The 25934-nt window shown below is 38.3% G+C and overlaps 1 protein-coding gene and 1 long non-coding RNA gene across 10 annotated transcripts in view; one reads left to right on the top strand and one right to left on the bottom strand.

Annotated features, from left to right (window-relative positions):
• Positions 1-25934, top strand: part of BBX (BBX high mobility group box domain containing) — a 268097-nt gene that overhangs the window by 196652 nt on the left and 45511 nt on the right. For 8 of the 9 annotated variants that reach the window (XM_077883900.1, XM_077883899.1, XM_077883897.1 and 5 more), the window contains 3 exons: positions 8753-8833; positions 11881-11955; positions 20087-20167. In XM_077883900.1, the coding sequence (XP_077740026.1) occupies positions 8753-8833; positions 11881-11955; positions 20087-20167 (237 nt within the window). The remainder of the gene's footprint in view (positions 1-8752; positions 8834-11880; positions 11956-20086; positions 20168-25934) is intronic. The other variant, XM_077883898.1, reaches the window with a different exon arrangement.
• On the bottom strand, positions 589-24377 carry LOC144305219 (uncharacterized). Its single transcript, XR_013372278.1, has 3 exons — positions 24234-24377; positions 14088-14185; positions 589-877 (listed from the first exon to the last, which is right to left on the bottom strand). It is a non-coding gene; the product is annotated as an uncharacterized LOC144305219 (long non-coding RNA).

Below are 25934 nucleotides of genomic sequence, written 5' to 3'. Positions count from 1 at the left end.
TATAATATATAATATAATTGAAATTAAAACCTGTAAGGCAATTTCATCTCTCCTGAAGAGCATTCCTGCAGGTACCTGGTATTATTACCCTAGGTTATTCTAGGCATTTCATACCTAACTTGACAGCTTAAATTTTATCAGGCATCAGTCCTACAGGACATTGTGTGCATTCTTGGCAGCACATGGATGTGGACGCATGCACATACACATACACAGCTCCTTGTCCATTGAAAACTTGTAGGAAATTGCGGTTGTAATTTATTCTCTATCTCCAGGTGCTCAAGAAGAAGACAACTTTTTAAAACCTGGGAGAAATTACTGTGTAGGAAGTGGCTTCACCAGAAGAGCTGAGTTAGCATGAAAGTTAATGGAGAAGATGCTAGCAAATGGTGGCACACCTCCTTTATTAAGGGACCATACAGGTCATATGTAAGAATTGAACAGTATAGGAAGTGTGCCATCTTTTCACACATTCAATCATATGACAAGTATTTCTCTAATGCTTACTATGTGCCAGTGCTTACTATGTTCCCTGTTGTGTCAGGGAACAAACCCAGACACAAGTCTCTGCCTTCGTGGAGCTGATGATGTAATAAGGTACAGGGTTTTTTTATTTATTTATTTTTAAGATTTTTATTAATTTATTCATGAGATACAGAGAGAGAGAGAGAGGCGGAGGGAGAAGCAGGCTCCTTGTGGGGAGCCCAATGTGGGACTCCATCCCAGGACCCTGGGATCATGCCCTGAGCCAAAGGAAGATGCTCAACCACTGAGCTACTCAGGCATTCCAGGTACAGGGTTTTGTACTGAGCAAATTCTTCACAGTTTACTTCTGACTTCAAAGGAGATTTCGTTGATTTTGTTGATCGCCATCTGCCTGTTCAAAAGTAAAATGGTTCATATTTCTATATGACTGAAATTTGAAAACATTTCATTCCCAGTACCGTTCTTAAATGCATTACCTAAGAGTAACTCTTGATCTTCACAACAACATTATGAGTTAAATCTTCCTTGCTTCATAAGTAAAGGTTAAACCGTTAAGTGAGGAAGTGGGAGCAGAGGAGTTGTGTAGCTCCAAGTGCAGAACTGGGATTTGAACCCAGGCCTAGCTTCAGTCTCCATGCGGTATCCAAGGGCCTTTGTGGTTCAGCCCCCACCGACCTGACCTCAACTCCCCTTCTCCCTTCTCCTGTGTGGGCCTGTTCTTTACTGGGGCATGTGTCGGCCTGTTCTTTACTGGGGCATGTCATGAGTCTTTCTGGGCGCTGAACACAGTAAGAGGAATCAAATTTGGCTTTCTGTGCTAAGCACTTACACAGATTATCTCATTTCATCCTCCATCATGCCCTTTGAGGTTGGTTTATGATTATTTATCATTTTTATCCCCATTTCATAAAGGAGGATAACCTCTCTAGAGGAGAGAGGTTACATAGCCTCTCCAAGGTCATAGAGTGAGAAAGTCCTAGTGTTAGGATTTACATTATCAGTAAGACTTCGGGCAACAGTAGGCTATTAGTAATTAAGGTTTTGTGGAGGCGAAAGTTACAGATGATTTTTTATTAAGGTTGGCTCTCCCAACCCTCGTATTGTTCAAGGACCAAGTATATTTGTTAAATGAATGAAAGATTATATCCATATTTTAAACACTGAGGGTTTTTTTGTTTGTTTTTTGTTGTTGTTGTTGTTTTAAAGATTTTATTTATTTATTCGTGAGAGACACAGAGAGGCAGAGACACAGGTAGAGGGAGAAGCAGGCTCCCTGCAAGGAGCCCGATATGGGACTCGATCCCAGATCCCAGGATCACGCCCTGAGCCAAAGGCAGACGCTCAACCACTGAGCCACCCAGGTGTCCCTAAGCACTGAGTTTTAAGTGTTTTTAAAACATACCGATTTTGGTAAAATTGGAAGTTTTCACGTGTACGTATTATAATTTCTGACATCAGTGAACTAAGGGAAATTATTTTCCTGCCTGTTGGTACATTTGAGCTCGTTTGATATGTGCCTTTCTTAGGCTACTAATTTGTCTATTCCGCTCTGCTTATATCCATTGGATTCTACTCCTGCCCAACTCTTACCCCATCCCATCAAAGCTTTTGTTCCCTTCTCACGGTTTTATAACTTCTAAACATACCTCATAAGGAGATACACATTATATTTAAATTTTACATTAAATAGCAAATGGGATTTTTGAGCTTTCTTTCTTTCTAGGTGAAGTCACTGTTCACTACCCATTTTGGCGAGAGCTGTTATCCAGCCCAGCCTCATCCACTTGTCAGCAGTGTGGGCCTCAAGGCCCAGAGAATCCACTGCTTTTACCCAGCTTGACTCATAAGCATCTCTCCTTGCTGAGTTCCCAGGCCACACTGCTCAAGATAGTGATGGGCTCTCCAGTCTCCCAGAGATGGTTTGGAAGGGGTGGCAGGGAAGGTGGGCTTGCAAGTGAGCTAGGATAGAAAGAGGGTAGAGAACAACAGGGTAAATGAGAAGGGGGGTGGTGCTGCTGTGCTGTTGCTGAGATTGTGTTTTTATACACTATTGTGTTCTGTCTCCACATTGCCCAGTGAAGAAGGCAGAGTGGCCTTGTAACCTATGTTGTCATGTGAGGAACCAGAGGCAGAAGGGCGCTGTGAGTTTGTCTCAGCTGCTGTGGCAGGTGTAGAAGTGACCTGGAGTCCATTCTGGACGTCCACACTAGTGCCTTGCCACATGGCTTATAATGACAGGAGAACTTCACTTGTGATGCAGGAGTACCCTGGCGGCCCTGGTGCCCTGAATAGAAGAACCACAGACTCACTGTTCCTTTCAGCCAGGTGACATGTACTCTCATTTTGGGGAGCGTGCGAGTCAATGCCATGTCACTTGGTTAAGCTCCAAGAGTAGCCCAGTACTCTATCCTCAGCTGTGCTTTTGTCCTGGTGTCAGCTGGCCAAGTGCTGTGCTTCACTATTCAGATTCTCTTCAACCTAATTTAGGTTTAATTAAGGGTGGCTTTATTTTAATCCTTAAAAACATTTTGAAGGACTAATGTGGATATAATATGCTTACATTTAATTCACCTGTGTTTTAAGTGCAAGTCCATTTCAGAGCTTCATTTAACATCTCATATTAAATGCAAATTAAATCATCACTCAGGTACTCTGTTATAGAAGGATACTTGGCAAAACTGCCAATTGTAGGAAAGACCGGGTCAGGCTGAGCAAGAGTGAGAATCAGTTCACTGGCCCTTGGCATCACAAGGGATCTTTACACTTGAACTCTGAAATGGAATCCTCTCCTCCCAAACTCTCTCCTCCCGTAGAAGACAACCCCTCCCCTCAAGCCTTCCTTAGTCAAATTCCCTCTTGTAGTAAAAGGCTTTAACCAACCTTAGAAACCCTGGCCTTGTCCAGCCCCTTTTCTTCAGCCCTGACATCCTTCCAGGCAATTACTAGGACCTGGCAAATAGCATCTCTGATTTAATTGGGGCCCCTCATCTCAGCCGGTTGTTTTTTTTTTTTTTTTTAACCTTCTAATTGGTCGCCTGCCTCCAGTCAATTCTCAGCCAAGGTCATCCTTCACTCCACTGACAGAATTATCTAACTACCTATCTCTCATCACGCTGCTCCTCTGAGTGAAAACCTTGGCTGGCTCCCCATTGCCTTCAGCCTCATTTTCAATAACCGAGAATTCAAATTTCTCTCTGTTGCATTCATCTCCCACTACCCTCCCAGGCTTCTCTTCATCCACACTGAGAAAGTCCTTATCTCTCAAACACAGAGGGCATCTGTCTCCATATTTTTCCTCCTGCTGTTGCCATGTCATTCATTTGCTCATGTGTGGTGTTTTTCTCCTAGGTGTAGCTCAGACATTACTGTCTTAATAACTTCCGCCTGTCCCACCCAGAAGGAGTGAAAGCTGCTGCTCTGGCCTCACAGGCCTAGCACGGCCACTGTGCCTTGCCTGTGCGCTTACATCTTACGTGTGTAGCTGTCCCCTGCACTTGGATTGCAAGCTACTTTTTTTTTCTTTTTGGATTGCAAGCTACTTAAGGGCCAGACACATTCCCTTAGCTTATCATTTTATTCCCTGGCACAAAATGTATGCAAGTGGAATGTAAGCTGCTTAGAACTGTGAGCAGTCTTTATGGCTGGCACATAGTAGGTTTTTATTGAATATTATGTTGAAGGAGTATCAACATATGTTTGAAATAGCAAGGGCTGAAATATATAGCTCACATAGAACCAATGCACTTTTACCCCTTTTGTTGATTGTATGTTTATCAGAATCCAGTTGTGTGTGGCTGCAGCCCTGCACCTTATGAGGTAGGAACAGGCTATTGCTAATACCTAGCTTTCCAAAACACTTCTAGTGCATCTGTCGAACTGGTGTGATTTTGTTTTATATCGGGAGGCTGGATCACATGTCTGTGTCTTCCATTTGCACAATGTGAAGTGTGCTTGTGGGAAAAGATACTACTTTGTTGTAATTCTTAATTATGTTAATAATTCCCATTCTTGGCTACTGAGAATTATAGCTAAATCAAAGGGAAGATTAGATTTAAGAGACGTTAACAAAACTTTGCTTTAAAAAAAAAAAAAAATCCCTCTAGCTGTTTGTTTCTTGGGCAGATAGCTACACCTAGTGGCTTTATGGATTATTTCAGAGACTCTGGGAACAACTTTTGGGTTTTTTTTTTTTCCCCTCCCTTTATTTAACCTCTGCTTATTTGGTATCTTTTCTTTCTTCTTAATTAATGAAGAGATATCTTTGACTCTTGTGTGTTCTGCTGTATTTAGAAATTAAGCCAGCCATAGGAATGGAGATTGAGGAATTGATATTTATCCATAGAAAGCATGCCCCATTTAATAAGTAATTTGGAGTACTGTAAATACAAATAGCAAGGTGATAAGATCTGGGACCCTCTGACTGGTACTTAAATAGGAGCCTTTTGTACAAAATACACTCTTAACTTTTATGTGGATATACCCTCTGATTTTTTTTTTTTTAACCAAATGTGTATATTTATTAGTATATGCACAAATGTACATTTCTGCATTGGATGCCTTAATTTGTCAAGCACACAAGAATGAATTCTGTATACATATATTTTCCATGTCATTGTGCCATATTTACCTCTTGAGATTTTGGTGGAAATATGCCTAGCATGCATCACAGGCGTTTCTGCCTTTTAATAAAGGCTATATTTTATAATTATCCTTACCTTGACAACTTAGAACCATAGTTATAAATATTAATTACTGCAGTGAACTGAAGCCTTCAGGAGAAACTTTGAGACTCTTTGCTCTAATTTCTTTTAGATGGACTACAGTAGTTTATAAGACATTTGTGTCTTCCGTTCTTAACAGTTTTTCTATCTTCTCCCTGCTTTTGCTGCTGGTATTGTTTCTTTTCCAACCCTCTTCCTAATATCTTCATTCATGGCCCCTTCTGATTTGTGGCTTCTAATTCTGCTATGGACTAGAGATGCAGGTAACCACATGGCTCAGTAGGAACCCAGTTCTCCTGGCTCCTAATTTTGTGCTGTTTCCCTTACAGTCCACTGAAAATATATGCTAAATCCACAGTACTTTAAAGTTAAGAGTAATTCGATTTTTGAGAGACATCTTACAGAGTAATATGCATAGCTTTCCTGATTCTGTTACTTCTACTTTAACATTGGTTAGTCTTTGTTGTGTAATTCCTTGTCAATTCATTGAGAGTTTTTGTATCCATACATACACAGAATCAAGTCCGTCAACAGATACTCATTGTACATCTACTATGTTTTAGGTGCGTGGTGAGCACAAACATGCATATACGGAGTTCTTTGATTTCACAGTCCAAAAAACATAACATGCGGAGGATTACAGTTGCCTTGAATAATTACTTATATTTCAATTCACTATTCAAAAAGAAAGTTGTATTTATGACCATCCATTATAATGATTTGCTGAGGGTCTCACTTAACTTTTAAAACTTTGTGATGTGTAGTGATGGCCAAATAATCTATAAACAGCACTTGAAGAAAAGTTGACTTCTTACCATTCATATGAACTCCTAGGATAACTCATCGCCTTATAAATGGTAACTTTCTCATATATCATAAAATACCTATCATGAAATACCATATTCATGAAGAATATATAGACTTCATGCAGTATAGCTACCCCAAATATACTTGATTCCAGCTATCTTGTATAGATTATGTCACACGTATAACCTGTGTTACTGAATTTTAAGACATTTTATAAAAATTAATTTAATCCTAGGCCTGATTTTGAATAAAATTTTGATTATTTACCAAGATATCTAGGAGCTAAACATAAAGATTTTCTTTGTAAACCAAGAACAGTATTGATTTTTCTTCATCATTCTTAAATAAAGCTATATTTTGTTCAAGTATTCCTTCAATGAAGGACTTCTTTGTGGCTAGTAATTTCAGAATTCATTGGCCTTCTCTTTAGTGCATTTTGTGTCTCCTTGGCTTCAAATTCTTGGGAAGCAAATAAAAACACCATTGGTCCATTTGACATACAGTCAGGTGACAGACAGATTGTCACTGGAAGAAGGTGGCCATTACTCTTTCAAATACAAAGGTGACAATTAAGATTTCAAATGCTGGTTCCTGCCCATTGACCCATGACAGTGTTAGAGAAACACATCTTCACTATCTAACAAAGGGGTTCAGTGAGAAGCTCCGTTTTTAGGAACAAAATCTGGGTGACTGTCAGCTGTTTCCATAGGCTTCAAACACCTAACATAATCATATGCAACTATTAAAATTACATTGGAAAAGTTTTAATAACACAGGAAAAATCATGTATTGTTTTAAAAAAACATTCTTTAACTATGGTGCAGTGTCTCATTTTTGATGAAAAATTATCTTACACAACTGGGAGAATATATATATATATGTATGTATGTATGTATTAGCAGTGCTTATCTCTTGCAGATAGCATCATAGATGACTTTCTTCTGTATTTTGGTTTTTATATTTTTTCCAGATTTGCAACAGTGAACTTGGACTATTTTATTGTCAGAAACATGTTATTTAAAACTATTTTCAGAGGGATCCCTGGGTGGCGCAGTGGTTTGGCGCCTGCCTTTGGTCCAGGGCGCGATCCTGGAGATCCGGGATCGAATCCCACGTCGGGCTCCCGGTGCATGGAGCCGGCTTCTCCCTCTGCCTGTGTCTCTGCCTCTCTCTCTCTCTCTGTGACTATCATAAATAAATAAAAAATAAAAAAAAAAATAAAACTATTTTTAGAGACACCTGGGTGGCTCAATGGTTGAGTGTCTGCTTTCAACCCAGGGCGTGACCCTGGGGTCCTGGGATCGAGTCCTGCATCAGGCTCCCTCTGCAGGGAGCCTGCTCCTCCCTTTTCCTGCTTCTCCCTCTGTCTGTATCCATGCCTCTCTCTCTCTATGTCTCTCATGAATAAATAAGTAAAATCTTTAAAAAAAAAAAAGGCAGAACTATTTTTAACTTGTTTTTCCTCTATAGTAAAAGATAACTTTTTCCTTCAGACTTTCTAACCTTGTCATTTAGAAAAGGGGGAGAGGATTTAGAAGACATGTCAACTTTATTTTAGTTTATTTAAAAAATGCTCATTGACATTGTGAGCAGGCAGTGTTGAGCCCTTTTTATTAAACAGAGCTACTGGAAGAAGACAGACAAGAAACAAATGTTTATGTCTCGCGGTGATAAATAAGAATAAGGGGATTATTGGATGTTAGTTAGGGAGGGGAGGTGTCATTTAAGTTCCTTCATCTGTAGAAGGGTCAGATCAGAGGAATAACAATATCCTCTCAATATTCTGTGACTCTCACAACTTTTGAATTATAGTTGGCTTCCTAAGTGATTATGTCACCCAAATGCAGATAGAGGTCAGTTTTAGCAATGAGATAAGAAAAGGAAGTGTGTGTCCTGACAACAGTACTTGATTAATTAATAGCAAGAATTTCTTTTAATCCAGTGGTATTTCTATAACTGTTGTTAATAATGAAGATCTCAAAGGAAGATTGTAGAGCACTAAATGTTTACCAACATAGTGAATAGTGCAAAAGAAAACATGTTATAAAAGAAATTATTCTTAGGTAAATACTAACTTTTCTATGATTAGGATTTGTGTATAAACACATGAATACCTAGAAAACAAGAATTTGAATTTAGTTTTGTTTTCCCAAAGGTTTATATTATCAGATCCCATTTGTGTTTTCATGTAGTTGGATAATATAAAATACTGGGGAAACAGAAATGAAAGAAGTAGCTAAATTTTTCAAGTGGTAGAAAGCCAAAAGATCAGATGGCCATCATTGTAGAAATTTCTCTTCAATTGATCTTAACTTTTGTAAAATGCATTGTTTTGTCCATCTCCTGCTTTTTATTCAATAATTTAACTGTTGGATGACACTTTGTGTAACTTTGTGAACTATAACTACTCTTTTGTCATAGTTTGCCTCAAGTAAGGAAATGAAAACTGTTCTCTCCTCAGATAGGAATGTTTGAGGGACACCTGGGTAGCTCAGTGGTTGAGCATCTGCCTTTGGCCCAGGTTGTGATCCCAGAGTCCTGGGATCAAGTCCTGCATCAGGCTTCCTGCAGGGAGCCTGCTTCTCCCTTTGCCTATGTCTCTGCCTTTTTCTTGTGTCTCTCATCAATAAATAAAACTTAAAAAAGAAAAAAGAAAAAGGAATGTTTGAGGTGGCATTTGTCATCTCTTGTCTTCCAGAAACTATCCGTGTGCCTCATACCATCTTTCTTCATTTCAGATATCCTCTGGCACTTGTAGGCAGGATGTTTCGGAATCTCCTGAATTACGTCAGAAGTCCCCATTATTTCAGTTTGCTGAGGTAATATATTACAATTTATATTTAATGAGATTGTAATGTGAGTTTAAATTTAGGCTGATGGCAGTAACTTAAAGCAATGAAGAATTCTCCTTAGCTCACTTAACCATAAATGGGAAGATAGAATCAAATTTTGGAAAAGGTATTTTGGAACTCCACAGTCTCTTAATTAAAGAATAACTATATTTATAGAAGCCTGTTATTAAGTCATAGTAAATATTGTTACATTTAAACTGCATCACTAATTTTTGTTCACGGGTAGTAAAGTTAGGAATACAATTGAATTACTGTTAGAACTTAGTCATTTATTAGCTGTTAATTTATCAGGCGTTAAATCAGAAGATGGAATCAACTCATGGGTATTGGCTATACATTGCATTCCTTTTTTTTTAATACACTTTGCTCTTAATTGAATATTAGTGTGCATTTGGCATTTTTCAAAGTCTTATATTTTGTGTCAAACCTGCTTGACTCGATATGTTTCTAACATTGCTTCAGAGATGATGTAGGAAAGCATGTTATCCTTAACATCAAGTCCATAAGGTTAAGACTGCTTCTCAAGATATCTTCATTTACCCTAGAACTCAATGTGGAGCCATCATTGATTAATTTTTTTTAAAACCGTAACCCAGGCGGTCATGTCTTGATCATTTTAATTCTTTTACTAGTCCTTCTTTTGCACTGTCATCCTTCCTAAATTTGCCATTGTGTTAGGCTTTGTACAAAGAGAGCATATTTTTATTTTCAGATTTTTTTTTTTCCTCTCTAGTAGCCTTTCTTGTTGGTCTCAGCAGTTCATTGGCAAAACTACTCTTCACAAATGCAGAGGCCATTCCTTTTAAGACATTGTTTATAAATGCTTTGCTGATATCATGAGAACGTCATAATACATATTTGCTCACATATTCTTTATCTATCACTTTCCTTTCTGCCTGTGTGAGATATGTTTGTGAATACAATTGTTTTGTATATTGTTTCCTTAAGAATTTAATGTCACAGAGGATTTACTCTGCACTCAAATTTTGAACAGTGGTTACAGATACAGAGGTATTAAATAATGTTGGTCCCAACTTTGAAAGCAGATATGCTCAACCAGTGATCCTTGAACCTCTAAAGATCTAATGAAAACCCTAAAATTCCATGTGAAATTTTGGGTGTATTGGCATATGTACATTTATGTGGGTTCTATAGCACACCTAAGATTCCAAAGAGATATCCCCTAACTGTGCTTTTATATAAATGATCCCCATCCCTAATCTGATGTTTCATCAGGAGATCCCTATTCATGTGATTAACTGAGTATCTGTTTAACCCAATATTAATTTATAAGTAAATCTTTTTGTTTAGAAACTTGTGAATTTAAAAAAAAAATCTAGATGGTTGATGCCAGTGGTTCTCTTCATTCATTGTCTTATTTAATCCTCAAAGGAAAATATAGGATAGGCAATTCCCCTTACATAAACTGGTTATTTTCTTTAACTTTTAGAGAGGAGTCATAGGAATAAAAAATGCTATCTGAAGTAAAACCCACCTCGTTCCTCAGGAAAATTCTTGTGGATTCATATTTGCAATATGTCACACTTATACATGCTGCTCCTTTGAAATAATAGGTTTCATGGTCTGACCAAGAAGAATATAATTTTACCTTCAAATGTCTTTAAAACACATGGTTAAATTTTATTCATTCACAATGGTCTGTTTATATCTAGCTTGTTAAATAGGATCTGTATCTTTTTTTTCCTTTTACTGATATTTATTCTAAAGATGCTTATATGTCTAATTATAGTGGCATTAAAGTTTTCTTAATGGTTTCAGCAGTGAATAAAGTCAATAATTCCATCAGTCTCTTTACTAATTCTTTCTCATCCCTAAACATTACTTTGATACTGTATCACTGACTGCCTCCATGGTTTTTCTAACCAGCTTAATTTAATTAAGGTGAAAAAAATGACTCCTCTGATTGAAGAGTTATGATTAAGGTGCATCTGTTGCTTAGTAAGTACCCTTTGATGGAGTTGGTGAGCATAGTTAATTGAAGAAAAATACTTTTATGGGACTGGGAATGGGCTGAATTCGTAATGCCCAGGCTTTGCTCTTGTGGCTCGCTTTTCCACTATTTTGTAGCTGGATAGAAGTCTTTTTCGCTTCAGAACCAAAATTAATAACTGACCTTGTTCTCAAAAGATCTTTGAAAAGTACTTCCATGGGGCCATCAGAGCAAACTTTTAATGAGGCTGCCATAATGGCCAAGGGGAAATGAAAACCCTAGTTGAACCAACTGTGGTATGGTGGAGAACCCTCTATCCACTGTCAGATACCTGAAGAATGATAGTGAGAGAGAGAGAGAGAGAGAAAGAGAGAGAGAATGCATGCATGGTGTTACAAAAGAAATGCTATTTTTATGCAGTGAATAATTTATTGAGTTCTGGTGCTACGCCAGGCAGTGTATTCTGTAGCTTTTCTTTTCACCATAATCCTGTAAAATGGAGATTATTCTCTTCATCATTATCATCAATTTATAGTTGGGAAAAATAGGCCTCAGAAAGATTAGCTGAGCTGCCCAAGGTCAGGTAGCTAGTGAGTAGTAAGCTAAGATTCAGTCCCAGATACCCTGAGCCATATCCATATGCTTCTCCAGCACTGTTTCCCAGCTGCCTGGAAGCAGAGAACAGCTTGTAGGGAGTGGTGTAGGAAAGAGAGAGTAGCTCACTTTTCTTGCAGCTTCCAGCTTTTAATAATATTTTAAAAAATATATCGAAATAAAGCAGTTCATCTCAAGTCTCCTCAGTGGCTGTTTGCAGCATACCTGATACCCTAGAAGAGACATGGCAAATGAGCCAAACTTGGTGTTTTGTTCTTCCAGTCATCTGTTTTTAGAAGAATGGCCTTTGTCTTCCCTAATCATTTACACTGTTCTTCTAAAAGGCATTAAGGGTGATGATTCATGTCGTAATTTTTATCATTGTCTACAGTGGAAATATTTGGCGGAATCTATTAGTCTGATATGGGAAAACGTCCTTGTGCATTAAAAATTACTTGTTTCCTTTCAGATATCTTCAAGTACATCCCACCCTGAGACTCCTTCAAAACAGTGTCAAGCATCAGCCTTGTTTCAGTTTGCAGAGGTATTCTTTTTTTTTTTTTTAATGATTATTGGGCTCAGAAACTTACTGAGCTCAGGAAATATCAGAATAGAGTTTTAATAACATACAGTGAACTTTAGGCATGCCTCTTGCCATTACGAAAATAATGCGCATAAGGGAATAGTTAATGCTTTTTGCTGCCTTTGCTATAATCATAGTCAGATCGGCCCCATATTTTGTATTCATTTTATAAGCATTCATTAAGGAGTTCATTTAGAATAGGCACTTTCCAGTAATTCATTTGTTTCATTTTACCTTGTTTTTAATTTATTTTAGAAGCTTTGAAAAAACTGCTGTCCACATGAAGGCCATAGGATTCCAATTTATTAAATGTTTCCAATAGTGAAATTAGATGCTGTGATTTATGAATAACTCAAAGTGGCTGCAGTGAATACAACCTGTTAAATCATCAGTACTTAGCTTTCAATGTGATGTAGCTTTCGCCAGCATTTTTATTAGTGTTTAATCCCAGGCTTAGATCAGGTCAATTCTTGCAGGATCTCAGATTTCTTTGGTTTGTCAGCCAGAGAGAGAGCACACACTAGAGAGTGCTTACTTAGTTGGTGCAAAGAAGCACATTTGATATGCTTGATTTTTGCCACAAAATCCCTGGCCTAAGCCATATGCTGCTCATTTCTAATGAGCACTGTATGACAAATAATGAAATGTATACGGGTCATGAATATAAAGTTGGTGTCTGCTTTAAGTCTTTCCCCTTCTTCCTTTTTCAGTAATTCCAACCAAAAATACATATTATAAACTAAGCAGTTTTTTAAAGGGTTGAGAGAAAATGACAGGCAGGACTATTCTGTTTAATATTGATGTATTGAATCATTTTGATTCATTTGAATAAAGAGTGCTGCATAAATGAAATGTAAAATGATATCCTTTTGGCAGGAGAAAACCCAGCATCTTACTTTGGAAATGAGGAAAAATTACTTTCAGGTTTTACATTAAAAAAAGAAATACTGCTGCTTCTCAGGACACTTGTGTCAACCACTGTGACTTTATACCACCAATCGCCCTGCTTATCTTTTAGGGTTCTCTGCTACAGGGTTTGCTTTAGTTGCTGAGGGCTATTCTATAAAACTGGTAACAAAACTACCACCATTTATGAAGAACAATTTGCTTGATGAATCTGAATAAATTAAGATTTTATTATAATTTGTCATTATGATAAGCAGACTGTTCTTTCCAGTCTGGGGAATTGTTTTAATACTTCCTTGCTTTCTTCCAGTTGGTGACTTTCATTTATTTGATACTAGCAATTTTTTTAAGAGTAAAAGAAGAATTTTGGTATGTTGACTAAGTTGGTTTTTAATCTTGATACCTGAGCCAGCTGCATGAAACTTTTTAGAAATACTTTATTTTCCTCAAAACAATGTATTTGCCATATATTCTGTTTGATTAAATTCTCCACTCTGTAGCAGGAATATTAGAAAGGTAGTGGCTCATCTTTAACACACCTGATCTATATTAACTACCAAGAGTATCCAGCTTCATTTCAAATGTCAGTATGGGATATCACAGCTGGTGTTTCCAATAGTTATCTCCATTCAGAGCGTGATTGTTATTTAAATGATATTATTACCATATTTATGAAGAGGTCCTGAAGCCTGGGCAGCTCTGAGGGACCAGTTTGATGATGTAACAGTGGCTGCCCTGTGATTCTAGAGAATGAGATCTGAGCCTCTCTTAAACAGATTAATGCTTCCTTGCTGCTCAGTATGCTCACTCCTTAAAGTATGAGAGGTTTTTTTTCTAGGAAAGAAAAGAACCTTTTCTCACTTGAGACTTGTGCAGGGTAATGTTTGCAGATTTCACTCCTCTGCTCGGTAGCACTGGTCTTCTGAGGGTTTTGGGGTTTTATCATGAGACATATATAGGATTTGAGAGAGCTTTAAAAAATTGATAATCTGAAAATTATTAGAGCTGTTTCAAGACCTCATAACAGAGGAAGGCATGTGTGGTGGAAAAACCAAAATAGAGTGTTTGCCTTAGAATCAAATGTAATTTCCACTATCAACTCAGTATATGGTTTTTCCTAGTTATATTTTGCATAGATTGATAATATGAGCCCTTTTCATTCCTAAGCAAATCAAATAATTACATACTTGGTTATTATGGTGTTTCTCCCCATCGGATAGGGGCCCCCAGATGTGGGGCAATGATTTAGTAAAAGCTGGTGGCATGGGCGGTGACAAGAATTCACCTGAGGCAGAACAAAGGGGATAGAAGTTTAAGAAATAGATGGCAAGAGAGGCAGGGGGCAGGGGCTGTTTTTTTGGTTTGGGCTTTTTTTATTTTTATTTGTAAATTAAAAAAAAATAAAATTTTAAAATTTAAATTCACTTAATTAACATATAATATTAGTTTCAGAGGTAGAGGTCAGTGTTAACCCAGTACTTGTTACATCACATGCCCTCCTTAATGCCCATCACCCAGTTACCCCATCTGCCCACCCACTTCCCTTCCAGCAACCCTCAGTTTGTTTCCTGTAGTTAAAAGAGTCTCATATGATTGTCTCTCTCTCTGGTTTCACCTTATTTTTTCTCTCTTCCTCTATGATCTTCTGTTTTGTTTCTTAAATTCCACATACGAGTGAGATCATATGATAATTATCTTTCTCTGTTTAACTTATTTCACTTAGCATAGTACCCTCTAGTTCCATCCACATCATTGCAAATGGCAAGATTTCATTTTTTTTCTGATGGCTGAGTAGTATTCTATTGTCTGTTTTGTTTTTTTTTAAAGAGGGAAGGTGAGGAGGTATGGGGACATACGGAATTCTCCCTATTTGAGGAGATTACAGGTACACTGTGCCTAGATGTAAGTAGCTCATTGGTCAGTTAGGGCCTATGGATATCTTGAGGTTGGGTACCCCCAAGGGCCAGTCTATATTCAGCCAAGTAGTTGCTGTGGGCCCTTTCTACAGTCCATCGCTTAAAGCCTGTTTGCCTAAAAGTGGCCTCTGCAGTTATTAATTATAACTGTTACATGTGATTATATAAGAGAAGTACACGATTCTCTAAGGATATATAACTTCTCTAGTCACTTGTCTCAGCTGGCCCAAGAGAGAACCCTAAGTTTCAATCTCTGCCATCTTAGGATCTGACCGTGTTGTCATTTGACTCTGGTTTACTCAAAGGCAAACAAGAGCTAACTGGATGAACTAATAAAATTACATACTGAAATCTGCTATGCGCACATGTATTGCAATAGAAATAGAATAGGCTGTAATTACTAACTATAATCATATCCCTAAAGCTGTTATCATTATTCCATAGAACACCCATCACCTTTGAGAAAACACAAAGACTCTTGAAATTCTTGTTTTAATTAGTCTACAGCAGAGGTTCTCAAACTCTAAAATGCACTGGAGTCCCCTCAAAGGCTTGTTCAAACACAGATTGCTGGACCTCACTCCCAGGGTTTCTGATTTACTGAGCCTGGCACGGGGCCTGGGTATTTGTATTTCTAACAAAGTTTCCTATTAGGAAATCACAGTTTGAGGCCACTTTTCTGTAGTTTATAATTGTTACCGTGAATTATTAACTCGTCTTTGTTAAGGCACTTCCTAGTATCTCTGGGGCCTCATAGGGAAGGGATGAAGTGAAAAGGAGGATGAACACTAGTCTCAGCCAACTTCTACTCCTCTCTTTTCAGAAGGATTTCAGTCCTATTAATGTATGCTTAGAGAAAAGTGAATGTTTCTGTGATTTAGGAGACAATTTACTATTTAAAAATGGTTAGCTTTATAATATTATTTTAAGGTCAGACATGCAAATTCTTAGGGACCATTCCTGCTAATTTGATTTACAAACATTCATAACTCTAGGGAAGAGATTAGCTAGATTTTCTCCTGGCAATGAGTCATTTATTGTGTAAAATAGCTATCCTAGAAATACCTGTTTTAAGAAATCATAAGCCCCGGGCATTTCTGTAACTCGAAGTTGTTTTTTCTTTCATACCAAGCCCTGGTGCCCTGCCTTGCAAGCTAAGAAAGATGTTTCTTTTTCTTAACCAAGTCTGAGTTTCGAAGTTAACCAACTTGGAACTATTAAAAGTGAATAAAGAACATTTTGTTTGTAGATTCCCCATGAAAGTTTATGTTTAAAGGGAAAAAATATATCTGCTTTGCAAGATCTAGGAAGCAATATAGAGTGCATAGCCTGTCCCAGGCCCTTGTCCCTCCCATTTCTGTCTGTCTCCACTCCTTACTGATAATCACAATTCATCTAAATGCAACTTGGCCCATCTGAAGAGCCATCACTCTGTTTCCAGGCTCTGATCCATTACATTGGTCAGAATGAGTTTCCTCTCTGCATCTTTTGTTGTTTACAGGTAGAGTGACACACCCATCACATTTTAGATCTCATTTACTAAAGACTAATGACCACATGTAATGCCAGAAGGGAGCTATTGTCTTCTATTATTTAACAAGTCTGAAATCCATGACCGGTTCACATACTCTTTCTGTTGGCACGGCTAACTCTTACACCTAAAATAGATCTTTGCATTGAAACATTACATATTTTTGTTGAAGACAGAGAACTAATCTGGATGATTTGGAACAATAAATTTGGACATTAAAACTTCCCTTAGAAAGTATTTACTATGCCAATATAAATACAGCTATAATCTCACCAAATTTAAGGCATTGCCACAATTGGATATAAGCAATAGGTACAAATTTAAAGCATTCATTTTCATGATGAACTGTTCAATATGTTGCAGAATATTACACTCGACAAAAGCTGTATACTCACACTGCAGCTAATCAGTGTGAAAGTATTATGTGTTTTATTAGACGCAATAATATTTCTTTTAAGGTAAGAAAGACCAATCATCCCATACTGTTCACTTTTTTTTTTTTAATTTTTATTATTTGTTCAGTAATTATCAGTCATTTCCTCCCAGGCTGCATGTTTTATGATTCCCCTCATAATTACAAAAGACTTCCACTATTACCTAATTTGCTTTTGATCTTTACTACCTCCTTCCTTGATGTGGCTCCCCTACCTCAGGCGGCTATAAAATTATCACTTTAACATCCAGGGTGATCATTTTTCTTAGCATTTTTGTTGTACTTCACATCCTATTCCACCCACTCTGTTTATCGAACAGTACATACAAGGCAAAGGAGAGACTATGGTAGAGTTAACAGATTGGCAAGTGACATCCAATTTGAGGAAAATAAAAAACAAAGCCAAGAATGTACTATGCAGTATGGGCCACAAATGTTCCCTACCCGGAAGTGTAACGTAATGCACACATCCCTCCACCAGCTGACCAGACATTGAATATCACACTAACGGTATTGTTCTTACTTGAAAGGCTGTGTAAGTCTCTTAAATAGGAAAAAAAAAAAATGGGAACGAGCAGTGATATAATAAATTGGTATTGTACAAGCTCTAATGAAGCCATCAGGAGTGATCAGATTTATCAGAGAGAATGTACAAATAAAAAAGGAGAAGGTCCTAAGACAAAACCTTGAGGAGAAACATTTAAGGGCACGCCAGAGAAAAGAGAACAAGGAGTGGCGGGTGCGGTGGGTCGGAGGAAAACAAGGATCCTTTAGCCATGGAAGCCCATAGAAGAGTTTCTCAAAAAAAATGGTCAGCCACATCGAATGTTCCCAAGAAATCACCACAGTCCTTCCAGGAAAATTGCATTGGTAAGGCAATTCAGGAAATGTTGGGCTACTAAAACACATTGACCCTACCCCACACAAGCTCCTTTGGAAATCTTCCTTATACCTACAGATAGGTAAAACTCCTCCCCTGGGTGATGAGGGAACTAGTCTTACTAGACACAGGTGGTGGTTCCTTTTGAGCAGGTAAAGAACCATGCTCAAGCCTCAACTCAGACCTCTATGCATGAATTCAGGTGTCAGATGGTGCAGTCCCACATTCGTCACTGAGCCCCATAGTTGGCCATGCACAGGATGCGTAGTAATGAACAAACATACCTACTGTCAAGGAGCGTAAACCTACAGCAACAAAAGCGACAGCAGAGAGAACCAGTGGAAGAACCAGATCCACACCCCATGCACCCCATCGTGGCTTAGAGCAGCGCTACCAGTGATTCTTGAGAGTATCATGTGATTATATGACAGATTTAATATTCTACAGATTATGGAATGTCATAATTATCCTCCAACATTGCAATTTTTAATTCCATTCCAATTTCAGTATGTAAGTAATTTTTAGAACTCTACTAAAAGAGTTTATGTTTGTGTTACTAATGATAAATTCTTGTTAATAATTGCACCATTTATTGAGAGCTTAATATGAGCTCAGCACTGTGCCAGACTCTTCATTAACATAAAATCTAATCTTCACAGCAGTAATATGGGGCAGGTATTACTGTTTCTATTTTGAAGATGAGCTAAATGAGACACAAAATCTTGATTATTTCCTAAAGTCAACACAGCAAAAAGTAATGAAGGCATGTCTGTCTGACACAAAGGTCATGTTCGTTCTTTTTATACAACCTTGGTTTAAGACACTGACATCTGGGGACACCTGGGTGGCTTAGTGGTTGAGCATCCCACCTTTGGCTCAGGTCATGATCCCGAGGTCCTGGGATTGAATCTGCCATCAGGCTCCCCACAAGGAACCTGCTTCTCCCTCTGCCTTCGTGTCTGCCTCTCTCTGTCTCTCCTGAATAAATAAATAGAATCTTAAAAAAAAAAAAAAGAAAAGAAAAAAGACATCTGTGCTCAGTACTTCATTCCCTAAAGTCATTGTTCATTTCTCTTGGTTTAATGATAAGGTAATTAAATTCAACTTCTAGAAAAAGTAGATATGGAACATATCAGAGAAAATTTAGCGAGAAGAAAATGTTCCAGACTTCAGGAAGATTGAGCCCCATTTAGTTAATTTTCTAAAGGAGAAGTGATTGGGATGAATAGCAAAGAACTGTTGAGAATGATGGCACCTATGATGAAAAAGTGCTTAAAAGTTCTGTAAGCTACACCCTTCTAAATGGCCCAGGTAGCTTATTAAATATTTGCTTCTACAAAGGCCTCTTATTCAGCAGGGATTCTAAGGAAAATCCTGTTAGCAGCAAGCACCCAGTCTCTCCTGGCGCTGCCAGCATCTCAGAATTCCCTGTGGGAGTTGGGGTCACCTGTAAGGATGCAGTCGCCAGACAGAGCTGCCTCCTAAACTGAGAGCTACCTGTCTTAAATTGAGAAAGAATTCAGAATCGCGAAGACAATGAAAAGCTTACACCATAGCTAGCTGCTCTAATGATGACAGACCTTCTCCAGGAAAAGAATACTTTGTAAAGATCCTTAAGAATGTGTGTCCTCAGCTTTTCTTACTGAGTGAGGCTAGAAATTGAAAATGAAGTTTTCACCTAAAAATGAAAAAGGACAATGGAGTTCATTGCTATCAGGGCCCAGCTGCTGTTTGACCACATTTGCAGAAGAGCGTGCAGTCAGTGTAATGCTGTATATGCCGTTGTGCCTCAACATAGGCCTTAACTGTAAGGCTTATTTTAGATTTGTGGTCTCGATTGTCAATCTTTGTGTATGCTTTAGAGCATTCTCTCTAAGCCAGGGCCAGTGTTCTTTATAAAACCCTTAGCTTCTCCAGCTCCTGCCATATTACCCTAGTACATTTATATTGGATTCTCAAAAAAAGTATTTGTTGACTGACAGTGTTATGTTCCCTAAATATTTTAGAGATCCCAAATATATTCCTTTAAAAAAAATAATAAAACCCAACTTGCTGCTTTTAGTACATACAAAAGGACTCTAAATCTCTTGTGTTTGGCCAGCCCATGAATTGGTGTTTATATATAACTGGAAATGCATATCTTGTGTTAAGGTTGTGGAGTTAAATTCAAAGCTTGGAGTATACAAGATAATACTCTTGTCATTAAACCGCTATCCAAGCCACACCTGGTTTTTGTTACAATATTTGAGGTGGTTTACTAAAATCAGTTCCAAAAATTATCCCAAATATGACATATTTGAAGTTACTTAGTACTTAGGAGCAATGATGTTCTCAAAATTAAAGAAAGTTCCTGAGTGCATATAAATAGGAAGCAAAGATTCTGTTAACATAATTAATACTCTTTATCTGAATTGTTTTCCATATAGATTTCTTCAAACACTTCGCAGTTGGGTGGTGCTGAACCTGTGAAACGCTGTGGGAAGTCTGCACTCTTTCAACTGGCAGAGGCAAGTTTCTAACAATATGTAGAGATAAGATCTGAAGAGGTGGAAACCACAAAAAAGTTCACCATAACAGTTAAACTGTGCCATCTCACCCGTGATCAGAAAGTGTGTTGTTGTATCTAATTTTCAACCATGAGAGGGTTAGCCTTTAATTTAGGAAGAAAGGAGTTTTGCTACGAAAAGTCAGTAAGCCCTGGAAAAGGGCACTCAGGGAAATGGCAAAATCTTTTTTCACAGGTAGTATTGTAAAATAAGGTCAGTTTTTGTCTTAGATTGGTAAGCTAAGTCCAGCCTAAACCTAGAAGAACGCCCGGAGTCATTTTTCTCTTCTCGGGTTCTCTTATAGCATCTGTAAATTCCTAGAAGACACTACTTTTAAACCAGGTGGTTGATGGTTTAACTTGTTGGGTTTTTTGTTTTGGTTTTGGTTTTTGTATGTGTGTGTGAAGAACTCTAAATGTCTTAAAATCTAGTTTTGTAACACCTATCAGTTGTGCACTTGATATGACATGGGTATAAAATACTGCTGTTCCTTTGGCAAAGTAGAAAATGTACTTTCATATGAGAGCCCTTGCTTGGTGGGGTGGGTTGGCGAGAAAGGTGCCAGAAGCAGTTGTTGCTAGGGTTGGCAGGGACCTTGGTTTTCTCTGCCTACCTGTGACTGCTCTGCCTTTCTTCTGTGAAAGAAATGTCTTTAGCACTAGGACACAATAATAGCAGTTTTCTCTTTGGGTGAGACAAATTAGGAGGCACAAAGTGGGTGACCAATATCTCTTATATTGAATTTTTTTCTTTTCTCTCATTTTTCTGGCTTCCTTCCAATGAGTTCCTTCTGAGATTTTTTGTGAGTGATAGGATTCTTTTTATAAAGCCTTTTGTAGTTTATTAAATTTAATGGGACAACCTATCATTTTCTAAATTTTATGGTAGCTTAATATCATAAATCTAGGAGTTTTAAATATGTTTAAATTAAGTTTTTTAAGTCTAGCCAGATCCACATTAGAAATAGAGAAATACACAGGCCTGAAATAGTAAAATATATAAACAGTGGAACAAATGAACCCTTTGTTGTCTGACATTAAGCTGACATGCTTCTTATAAGACAAAATCAGACCCAGATAGAGGGCTAAAAATGACTAGAAAACTTCCAAAGTCGATGTGCCTCAACATAGGCCTTAACTGTTATTTTAAAAAGAGAGCATCATTTTAAAAAGAGAATCATTTTAAAAAGAACTGAATGAGTCAGTGGCAAAGTACTACTTGAGATAGAACTGAAATGGTAAAGATCTGTCAACAAGTGTGCCTTGGGCAAACAAATCTTAGTAAACAGAGAAATAATGAGGTCATGAATTTAGTATTTTTAAGACCCCATACATTGTCAAGACAATGTATCTGAAAGAAGTGACTATTTTTCTTGAATAACACGAACGTATGGCTCTCTTCATTTCCCTGTTTGTGTGTGTGTGTGCACACACCTGCATATATGCATGCACACCTGCACACACATGTGCACGCTTATATATGTTCATAACAACACTAAATTGTAAAACAAGCTAACTCATATTAATATATCTTTATCGAACAGTTTTATATTAGAAATGTATGGACCTTTGAGGTACTTTGCTGTGGAGGGCGCTAGAGAGAGGATTTTTTTTTTTTTTCATTTTCTTTCTTTGGTATAACAGTTATATATATGTAAAAAAAGGATTCCCTATTAAATCAGAGCTCATTAAAAAGAACATTCTTCTAATTTGTAGGGATGCATCCCAAATATGAAACAGATGCTATGGTTTAACAGATGTTTGAATGCTGGTATCATAATTTTAAAGGGGTAAAATGACTGCAATAAGCCTATTCCAATTATAGCAAATCAGCTTATACTCAGACTTGGTTTCTTTTAACATCTGAGTAAAAATATATGCTTTTGATAAAACAGGGTTGCTAAAAAATAATTTACCAAGAAAATCTCACATTATTATTTGCACTACATGAATATGATGCCATAATGCTAATAGACTGTGTTTTAGAATAACATTCTAAATCCTTCCCAGTTTCTAATTAAACATAAATATGTGCACAATGGATTAATCAGCATCTCCAAATAATCACCAGTAGAAATATGCTTCCTCAATTTTTTTTTATTCCATGTGTATTTGATATTCATTTTTCTTGAACTGAACATAATATTTAATTATTTCGGGTGCCTCTTTAAACAAGTATAACAGGATATGGAGGAGGATTTTTCCTGTTGCTTGGAATTGGTGCTATTGTCTGAAATATGAAAGAACAGCTTTAAATTCACAAACATCAAAGGGAAATCCACCAGGAAGCCACCTTCAGTTTGGGCCAGATCCTTCTCTTGAGATTTATAAAGAGATGGTCTAATCCACCTACTATCCCATATACCACTTCGGGGTTTCTCCTTTTGTTGCCATCCTAACTCCCAATTCATCAGTGGGATAGGGGCTCTCAAAGATTATCCAGTCATCCGGAATATTTTGGCCTTTCTCCCTATCCCAAAGAGGAAAGGAAGGAAGTGCTTTCCACTCTTCATCCCTGCCCCCTGTCAAGCAAAGTGAAGGCAGCTCTAAGATAACCTTTGTTAAAGATGGAGGGCTATCTGCAAGAGGTATCTATCTTCTCATTCTTTGGTGAAACAAGAAATGTTTTAGACATGGACTTAACTGCTGTGCCCTTCACCTGACTGACGAGGGAAGGAGAGAACTGGAGGACATTGGCTACATGGAGAGGTCTGGAATGGCCTGCTGTACTTTCCGGTTTGGCATTGTAAAGATGCATTAGTTTTCACAGGTGAAGTGGACAAATAAAAGCAGTTCAGTATCATCGGGCAAGAAGCCATGAGACAGTCATGGGGGGAGGGCTTGGCAGAGAGCAGGCCTGGGACAGTCTCTGACATCAGGAAGTATGCAACAGAGACAGCTTTGCTCAGGACAGATGAGCTCCCATGAGTAAGAGTGATGTTTCCACCAGTACAGCTGTCCTAGTACTAAAATACTACCATTGTTAGTAATAAAAACTGTGACCCAAACCCCCTTGCTGTGGCATCCCTGGGCTCTCCTGATCCTTTCAGCAACTAGAGGACACAGCAAGGGGCCTGCAAGACCCAGTTCCAGCCCCTGGACTGCATCCCTTCTGATCAGTTGGCACCCTTACGTCTTTAATATTTTGTATACCATCCCTGCCCTTGGCATCCCCTGACAAGGTCTGTTCAGCCTTACAGCCTACAGACCTGTAGAGTTAGCAGGAACAGATTGAAAAAAAAAAAAAAAAAAAAAAGACAGACCTAACCATGGGCAGGTGGTTTTGCCTCCACCATGTTTCTGCTGTCCTCTACCGCAGAAACTTCAGGCATTGTGAAGGGAAGGGCCAGCAACCAGCCCAGGAACGACCCCCTCGCCCTACCCCACCTCCCTTCCAGGGGCTGACACGGGAGGAGGGCTGAATAGGAGACCTCCCAAAGATACAGGAGCTGTTGCTTGCATGAAATGTCTTGCTGGTGAAAAGCAAGAAACATTTTGGGCCTGCACTTACTGTTGTGCCCTACACCCACTTGGGCAGGCAGAAAGAAAATTGGAGGAAGTTGGCAGCAGACACAAAGAGACTTGGATTGGCCTGCACTCAGTCTTGGCATTGTAAGGACCCCTTCTATTTCCTGAGACCCTGTAGCCAGGAGATGCCCCGGGGAAGGCCCTGTTTCAGGCATTTGATTGGCATTTTAAACTGGGTGGATTTTTAATAGCTGAAAGTGACCTGAAAATTCTGGGATGTGTTCCAGGTATTTTTTAGGAATCTACTCCAGTTAGGAAGGGAATTGGCATAGTGCTGCTAGGTCAGGGAATTGAGAAGAAAATACAGTCCTTAATGTTTGGACCTCCATGAGGTTCGTAGTGTTCAGTTAATCAGTTGCTTAATCTGTGCAGGTACTATAATGCATTTCATTTTGAAATTAATTAGGTCAGGTCATACAAAGAATAGCAAACCATCCCCCTGGAGGTCATTGTATATTATAGTTGCTATATAGTTGGAGGACACACAGAGACATCTTTACCTGTGCGTTTTAGTAAAGAAAATTGTACACTTGAAGATCCCTGGTATCAAAATTGCTTAGTATGTATAATAAGATGCGCAGTTGATTCATTTATCCCAACAATAATTGTTGAGGACCTATTCCATGCCAGTAACAGTGAAGCTGCTGAAGTTAACCTGCATACGGATGTACAAATAATGTTTATTGTGATGCGATGAGCTGTGAACTTCTAAGTTCAGGTGCACCTCCAGGTGCAGTTTTGGTGTTTTAGAGTACCGCTAGAGACCGGAACGTATGCCTCAAAATAGCAGTCTTTGTTTTCTTCTGTTTTTCTGAAATAGTTTTATGTGTTCTTTAAAATAGATTCTAAATTTTAATAGCAGATGGTAAGTTGTATTATCTCACCTAAGATAACGACTTTATTACCTGCTATGTGGTAGGCACTTTTCCTAGTACTTTATATGTACTCATTGAATATTCACACCTGTCTTCCGAGATAGGTACCATCATCATTCCTCTGACACATTAGGAAACCAAAGGGCAGAGAGGTTTTGTGACTTGCCCAAGGTCAAGTGGACAGGAAGTTAGAGCCTCCATAGAAACCGGGCAGTCTGTCTCCACAGCCCGGACTCGTCCACACTGGGCTACTCTGTCACCTTGATTTAGATGAATGTGAAAGACTCTGCAAGTTGCTTGTTATAGGACTTTGCGTATTATAGAAGGCTCTATGGAAGACAGCTTACTCCTACACATATGTGTATGGCTGAATAAGATGACAGATTTTTCAAGACTACTGTCAAAGAAATGGAGCTGATATTTCCTTTTTAAAAAGTGTCTGTACTTTTGAAACTGCCAAGATACATCTTACACCCTTAAATAAGTAAGTGCCTGTTTGTGAATATACTTTGGAAGAAATTGTGAGGAAATTATGGTGTACGACTCCTGTCCTCCAAGAACTTATTCTCCAGTTGCAGAGAGATAAGATATAAAAATTTAAGGGTTGAGAAATAAATGTGCAAATGGTTTCACGGGGAACTGTGCAGTGAAATGACAAAGCTCTACTTGAGTGATGAATGATACACAAAGTGAATGTGTGAAGCCCAGAAAGAGAGGAATTAATAATAGCAAAAGTGTTGTGGAAACCGAGCCCAGAGACAGAGCACAAAGTTGGTTCTTGAGGAAGGAGTATTAGAATCCAGGGGTTGAAACTAGCAGCCTTTGGGGCCACATTTAACTTGTAGAGATGCTTTTTTCAGCCCACAATTTGTTGACCTGTGTCGCATTTTACATTTGAATTTAGTGGTTAATATTTTAAAAGTAGAGATTTCAAATACATATGTATGTCTGACTTCTCATGAAGATTTGTAGAATCTGGAGACACTGGTCCAGCCTTCTTACATGAGAACAATTGGTCAGAGCCTTTCCCTTCTGAGGCCAGCAGTCACTGCCAGTATCCACTTAACTTTGTGCCTCTACCTCTTTTGTACCTAAGCTCCCGTATACAGTGCAGATTGTGACCTGCATGATTACATGGAGAGATGGGAGAGGTACAGCAGAGGGATAAAGGGATAAAGATGGGTGGATGACACCAACTAAATCAGACAGGCAGGAGTAGGGGCTGTGTGTGTAGGAGATGTATGGAAGGTGGAGTGTGGCCATGGTCAGATTGGGAGACTGTTCAGTGTGAAGCAAGAAAACTTGTGCTTGAAGATAGTGACGATT

Source organism: Canis aureus, chromosome 35 (genome assembly GCF_053574225.1).
Source record: "Canis aureus isolate CA01 chromosome 35, VMU_Caureus_v.1.0, whole genome shotgun sequence".
Classification (NCBI taxonomy): domain Eukaryota; kingdom Metazoa; phylum Chordata; class Mammalia; order Carnivora; family Canidae; genus Canis; species Canis aureus.
This window is presented reverse-complemented; position numbering and strand designations above follow the sequence as displayed.